The sequence below is a fragment of the Gekko japonicus genome, unplaced genomic scaffold, assembly GCF_001447785.1.
Source record: "Gekko japonicus isolate JY-2015 unplaced genomic scaffold, Gekko_japonicus_V1.1 scaffold1768, whole genome shotgun sequence".
NCBI classification, from domain to species: domain Eukaryota; kingdom Metazoa; phylum Chordata; class Lepidosauria; order Squamata; family Gekkonidae; genus Gekko; species Gekko japonicus.
Genome location: NW_015170335.1, coordinates 144408 through 151632, shown reverse-complemented (window position 1 = coordinate 151632; position 7225 = coordinate 144408). Strand labels below are relative to the sequence as shown.

The 7225-nt window shown below is 48.8% G+C and overlaps 1 protein-coding gene across 1 annotated transcript in view; it reads right to left on the bottom strand.

The window, feature by feature from the left end:
• Nucleotides 1–438: 438 nt before the first annotated feature.
• Nucleotides 439–7225, bottom strand: part of SERPINI2 (serpin peptidase inhibitor, clade I (pancpin), member 2) — a 91756-nt gene continuing 84969 nt past the window's right edge. The window contains exons 8-9 of the mRNA XM_015418146.1: nt 2660–2763; nt 439–493 (exon numbers count right to left, since the gene is read on the bottom strand). Coding sequence (XP_015273632.1) covers nt 439–493; nt 2660–2763 — 159 coding nt within the window. The remainder of the gene's footprint in view (nt 494–2659; nt 2764–7225) is intronic.

Sequence of the window (7225 nt, the reverse complement as noted above, 5' to 3'; positions counted from 1 at the left end):
CCTGAATTCTCAGCTTGGGGAAGCTGGAAGAATGCAGCAGCCCATTAAAATTCTGTTTGGATTATTAGTAATAAAAATGTACAAAGAAGACAAGTTAACAATAAAAAATGGGTTGGGATCTGGAAATCATCAGACGGCTTCTGACGCAGAGCTGATTGCTAATTATGCTTGTCAGATTTAACTCCAGCCATTCCCTGAAAAGGCTTTCATCCTTTGAATCTGTGGAAACAAAGCATTCGATAAATTCAAGAGGGCTAGCAGTGTGAATGGGCCGGAGCCAAACTAACAGTGGAACCAAACTAACGTGTCTGGATCCTAGGTGTCTAGATCCTATGTGTCTGGATCCTGTGACCACGTTCTGCATGTGCTTCACTCCAGCTACAGTGCAGCTGGCTCCCTCTGCCACTGGTGCTTCCACTTGGGCAAGACCAATAGTGTTCAATGAGCCTTGTGCAAATGGAAGTACTGGCAGCAGGGAGAGTGAGCGGCGCTGCTAGTGGGAAAACATGCACAATACAGTCAGCGGATCTAAGCCAAAGAGTCTTAGCCTGCGGTCACACACAGGACATAATCCACCTCCAATCCACTTTCGGTGCACTTTGCGACTGGATTTTTTGTTGTGTGAACTGGCCAAATCCAGTTGGAAAGTGAAGGTGGATTACTTAGTGTGTGTGACCGCAGCCTTAGAGGGTAGCCGTGTCGGTCTGCTGTAGAATGATGATGATGATGATGATGATGATGATGATGATGATGATGATGATGATGATGATGATAATAATAATATACTTTATTGTCATTGTACATAGTACAATGAAATTAAAGATGCAATCATTTCGGAACAGCTAGATTTGAGTCCAGCAGCCCCTTAGAGACCAACAGTCAGGACTTGGCTCAAGCCAGAGTTTTGTGCCACTTTAAAGGTTAACCCGTTCACTGACGGCTCGAGCTTTTTGTGAATCTTGGGTTGCCAGCTCAGGGTTGGGAAATTTCTAGAGATTTTGAGGGTGGAGTTTGTAAAGGACGGGGCTTGGGGAGGGGAGGGACTTCAGCAGGGTACAGTGCCATAGAGTCCACCTTCCAAAGCTGCCATTTTCTCCAGGAGAACTGCTCTGTGTTACCTGGAGGCTACTTGTAATCCAAGAGATCTCCAGCCACTGGTTGGAAGTTAGCAGCCCTAATTGAGGCCGCGGTCACACGGACCTCTTACCGCACTAGTTTTTCTGCAGTTCTTCTGTCCGCAACATTTTATATCGCTTGGAGGTGGTCAGACGGTCCCTCTGTCTTCCGCTTCACTTGCGCGAAGTACTGATCACACAGCGCGCCGTCCCCGCGGCGGCGCGTGTTTAAAAAAAAACAATGTGCACATGCGCTTGTCTTCCCGAAACAAGCACCATCGGCGTTACCAAACTGTCAATACACATGATCGAAGACGTAAAGGAAAATGAGAAAGAAAACGGGGTTAAACATGTGCTTGGGCGTACATACAAACTAAAAAGACCAAAATAAAAGCTAGTGCCTGTTTGCACATGCGCATAACTTAAACCAGAAACACAAAAAAGGGGGGAGGGTAGCGCGGTCACGGCGGATTGCTGTCCAGATACCAAAACCGCGGATACAACGCGCGAGATATCGGAAAAACACCTGTTCCAACGGGTGTCAGAAAACGCGGATAAAAAGAGCGGAAACCGTGGGACTCAGCCCGCTTTGGTGCGGGAGGCGGGTTTGCCAATATAAACAGGAAACTTTAATGCGTGAGAGATCAGCAGCGAAGCCCGCACTAAATGTCCATGTGAACTGACCCAGAATCTGTGGTTGGCACCTCTGGGTTGGGAAAGGTTTGGGGGGTGGAGCCTGGGGAGGGCAGGGTTTAAGAAGGGTAGGGTCCTTAGTGGGATATAGTACCATAGAGTCCACACTCCTAAGCAGCCACTTTCTCTGGGAGAACTGAACTTGGTTGTCTGGAGATCAATTGTAATAGTGGAGGATCTCCAGGTGCCACCTGGAGGTTGGCAACCCTAACTGAATCAGCTACATGAACTGTAACTCTTACAAGGGCTGCTGTATACATTGTACATGTTTGGTCCATAGACATGGGCCCATTATGCACGCACAGCTTACTGCAGAGAATCCAAGCAGTCAAGCCGTTAAGCTTGACTTTGGATTCATGTCCCTGCTGTGCACACCATTCTTCTTTCTCCAGTGTATTTATTCTGCATTCTGTGTATTTATTCTGCAGCTGCAACCAAAAACCACAGTTTTCCTTAAGTGGGGTGGGAACGTCACTTGTGCTGTGTGGGGGGGGTGGCGTTCAAAGGTTTTTAAAACTGTTTTTAAGTTACGCAATTGCAGCTGCGCAGTGGCATCAAGTAAGCGCCTTCCATTTAAATTCTCCTGGTTCAGTTCCTTGAATGACAGGGAACACAAAGGAAAGCAGGCAAAGATAAAAACACATCCTGAATTTGACCAAACTATTTTTGAAACTGACTCAAGCAGCTGCTTTCTTATTGCAAAGCTGTAGTGGATTCTCCCTTGTGTTATCAGCCACTGTGAAGAATGGGAAAGCGTCACCACACCTCTCTCCCTCCCTCCTTTCTCAGCTTGCAAAGAGGCTTCTCAGATTGAAACCCTTCACATTGCAGCTGCGGCATAGAGAACTCACCCCAGGGTGCCATTTCTGGTGGCATCCATGTGGGGGTCAAACTGGCCATCCAACTGACTGGGGAAGTTCCATATCATGAGAGGGCTTGGCGTGATGCTCATATCCTACAATCGAAACCATTGAACATATGATTATGGAGTGCCCTGTGCTCGATGAGTAGAGGACTAATTTAGTCACCCCTTTACTTAAAGATCTGGAACCGCTAAATGTGCGAGCCCAGGTGTCATGGCTACTATCGGATACCAATGACCGTGTCACCCTCTCAGTGGCAAAATTCATAGGCGCAATAATCAAATATAAGAGAGATAATACTGAGTCAGATCTTTTAAAATATTTTCTTTGGTTATAATTTCTGCTTAAGGTGATAGCTGTATGAGCAGAGATAGATTGATGGATGATGGATGATAGATGGATGATAGATGGATGATAGATGGATAGATAGATGGATAGATAGATGGGTAGATAGATGGATAGATAGATGGGTAGATAGATGGATGGAGGGATGGAGGGATGGAGGGATGGATGGATAGATGGATAGATGGATAGATGGATAGATGGATAGATGGACAGATGGATAGATGGATAGATACAAAGTTCCCAAGGGGTGCAGCTCTGGAGGGCCATGGTAGGGCTGCCAGCCTCCAGGTAACACCTGGAGATCCCCCACGATTACTATTGATCTCCAGATGATGAAGATCAGTTCCCCTGGAGAAAATGGCTGCTTTGGAGGGTGGACTCTATGGCATTAAAACCAGCTGAGGACCCTCCCTTCCCCAATCCCTGTGCTCCCCAGGCTCTGCTCCCAAAATCTCCAGGTATTTTCCATCCCAGAGCTGGCAACCCTGGACCATGGGCAGCCAAGAGCAAGGAGAGCTGAGTGAGATGAAGGACTGGTGGATGGAGATTCTAACATTTCAGTAAATGGAAGGGACTCAGTGGCAGAGTGTTTGCTTTGGATGCAAAAGTTTCTGTCCCTTGCATCTCAAGTTAAAATATCTCAGACGAGGAGTAAGGCCCGCTGTGGGAATAAATACAACGAGCTCTAGAAAGAGGCTCTGAGTCAGTGCAATATGATCTGCAAGAGCTGGCGTTTCCAAGATGACTTCCAGAGCATACTCATGTAGAGTACATTATAATACCCTGAGGTTACTTTGACATGGATACATGTGGCCAGGTCAAGGTAGGAAGCCATTCTCCAGGCTAAGATGGAAGAAAACATTATTTGCAACAGAATTACCATGGTTGCTGTAGATTTTCTGGGTTGTGTGGCCGTGGTCTTGGCATTGTGGGACCTGACGTTTCGCCAGTAACTGTGACTGGAGATCAATTGTAATAGTGACACAGAGAGTACTCCATCTTTCTGTGTTATACCTCTGAGGATGCCAGTTACAGTTACTGGCGAAACGTCAGGTTCTACAATGCCAAGTCCACAGCCATACAACCCAGAAAATATACAGCAACTAAGGAACTTCGGCCGTTAAAGCTTTTGACAACATATAGAATTAACATGCTTCTCTAGCAATAATGCCGGGTACAGGATAACGCCAAGACTCCTTAGCTGTGTGAGCAGTAACAGTGGGGTACAGTGCTATAGAGTCCACCTTCCAAAGCATCCATTTTCTCCAAGGGAACTGTTCTCTGTTGTCTGAAGATGACCTGTAATTCCAGGGGATCCCTTTTGCCCCACCTGGAGGCTGGCATCCCTGAGTTTTGATGACCCAGCCAACAGAACCCCCCCCCCCTGGAGAAAATGGCTGCTTTGATGGGTTGACCCTCCCCTCTTTGCTCCACCGCCAAATCTCCAGTAATTTCCCAACCCAGAGTTGGCAACCCTAATTGACTGATCAGTTTGGATCAATGTTCCACAGACAGCTAGTGTTTACAGCCATTTTTTCAACTTAAATAAAATATTCTTGGTCTTAAACATGGCTAAAAGATTTACAATGTTTACGGAATGATAAAAATCTCTTTTTACTAAAAGCTCACATTGGATTCAGCGTCTCTTTGCTGTGGCATCATAGCATGACGACGATTATGCAGACGCTGAAGCTCAGCCTTCCTTTCATCTGCAGTGCGTTGTTGGTGCCTTTTCCTATCATTTCCCGCCTTGTGGTGTTTAGCGTTGGCGTGTGCTTGTGGGGAGCTCTGTCTTTTTTGGTGTGGCATGCTTTTATTATGGGCTACCGTAGAGTTTGTGCATCAAGATACCCGTTTTCTGTAGGGGAAAACGATGTGCTGTGGCTGGGGGACATGGGTCGAATCTGCATTTGCATTTTTAAATCAGTTTCCTGCTGCTGTGACACAGTCTTTTTCTATGCTTGTTTGAATGTTGTTTGGAGAAGATTCTTTTAAAGCAGTGCAGAGGTGCAATGACAGTGGAGCCGCCCTGAAAGGGCGATAAACATATGTGGGCATGCAAAAGTATGCTAGCACTGTTGAGGTGTGAAAATGACACCAAATGTAGACAGCTTTTTTGAAGACGGAGTCAAAAGGCTGGGACACCGGTGGGAAAGACAAATGCAGATTTGGCCATGGTGATTTCCCGGAGATCCCTAGGCCCCACAGGGAGATTGGCAACCCCAGTGAATGTTTAGGGGAAGATTGGGAGATGTATTTTACCTCAGGACACATTCAGTGACTCCCAACAGCAACAGCAAACTGTTTAGAGTGTTGGAGGCGAGGGTCAATCAGGCCACATATGCAAACGACCTCTGTGTTCCAACTGGCTATTGGGGGGGGGGGGATGACTTGCAGAATGGAGCAAGGCCCAATCGGCCCACATATGCAAATGACCTTGAAAGGCTGGCCCAATCAGGTGAGTCATCAGGAACATGGCTAGCCTTTTATATATAGAGAGAGGTAAGAGATATCGTGACAGACCTTTCTCTTCCTGAGACCCCAGACAGCTACTACCAGTCAGAATGAACCATACTGAGCTGGATTGACCAACGATTCAGCTTCTTATAAGGCAGCTTCTATGGCTGTGGTCACATGGCAAGCTTATCCCGATTTGTTCCCGCAATAGATTTGATCGGGAATATCTTTTTCTCATTGGGATGTTCACACATCCCTCCCCCAACCGCTTGCATCGCACGATGAGGCTCTGGGCACCGTCCAGATAGCTGCGCTGCCCAAGTGGGGGTGGTGGAGAGCAGGGTGCTCTGTGCAGGCTCAGAAACACTCTCACCCTAGGCTCACAGCTGAAAGCAAGCCTTGAGGGAGCAGCACGGCCACCCAGGACCTCCCCCCACCTCTACTGCCCCCCCCCCCGGGCTGCTTCTGGTATTGCAATCCCGGCTGGGTCTGGGAAGCATGGGGCTGAGTCTTGTGGGCAACCAGTGGCCACCTGGACGTGGGAGCCTTTGAGGAAGGGGGGGAGAGTCAGCTCAGGATCAGTGTTCCCTCTAAGCTGAGTTAGTGTGCGCTAGCTCACAGTTTTTTACCCTCCGGCTCACAGAGTTTTGTCTTCGCTCAGGAAGGATGGCTCCAGAGCCAGCTAACTGATGCAGCAGCCAAATCGCTCACTCACAACTTTAATGCCAGTACCTCACAAAGTAGACTTTTTGCTCACGAGACTCCAAAGCTTAGAGGGAGCGTTGCTCAGGACCTCCAGGTGAGGCTCCTCTCCCTGCTGCCAAGTCCTCCGGCCTGGCTTCTCATCTCCCTAGTGTCATGCCTGCCACTGATGAAGCACCTGACAGCCAGGAGCACGTGGAGTTGGCACCACAAGCCCCTGAGGAACATCCAGAAGCAGAGACACCTGCGCCGGATCAGGCTCTGCTTACCACAGACAATTCACCCCCCGACTTGCCGCCACCTGTGAACCGGCTCAGGAGTCAGCGAAGACAGGAGCTGAACGAAAGAAGGAAAGCCGCACACATGCGTGGCAGACGCTCGTTCAGCCCTGAGTATTAGCAGCAGCATGACCTTGCTCAGCAAAAGTTAACAAGATAATTAGCCAACACGCTATATCAGCAAACCTGCTGCTGGCAGAAAGTTGTGCTGGCAACTTCGATTGACAGGACCAGACGCTCCGTGCATTCCTGCTTCAGACTCCTTGAAACCCTTGTCGGTTTGATCCTCGGCTTTTGACCTTCGGCTCCTTGATACTCGGCATTGTTGACCCTGCTTTCTTCTCTGCATTTCTCTGGCTTCGTTTTGATTTATGGACCTTGACTTCTGGTATGTCTGACGCTGGCTTTGGAAATTAATTTGGACTTGTTTGAACTGTGCTGCTTGACCTGCTCGGCTGAAACTCGGACTGGCTTTGGACTTTGCTTGTTTGCCCCACGCTCCCTGGCCCTGCCGTGACACCTTGCTGTTGGGATGACACATGGCTTCCCGGGCTGCCCTCCCTCCCTCGCCTGGGTCCAGCAGAGGAACTTGGGCTGCCGACATTATTTACGTGTGGTCCTACACAGCCCAGCCAGCGGCAGGTTTTAATCACCAGCCCCAGAGAGAGCAGGAGAGGGACTCTCCTCCCCATCCCCAGCCCCCTTTAATGGGGCAGCAGCAGGTTCCCCCCCCCCCCCCCCCCCCCCAACCCAACGGCTGTGAGGGGTTTTA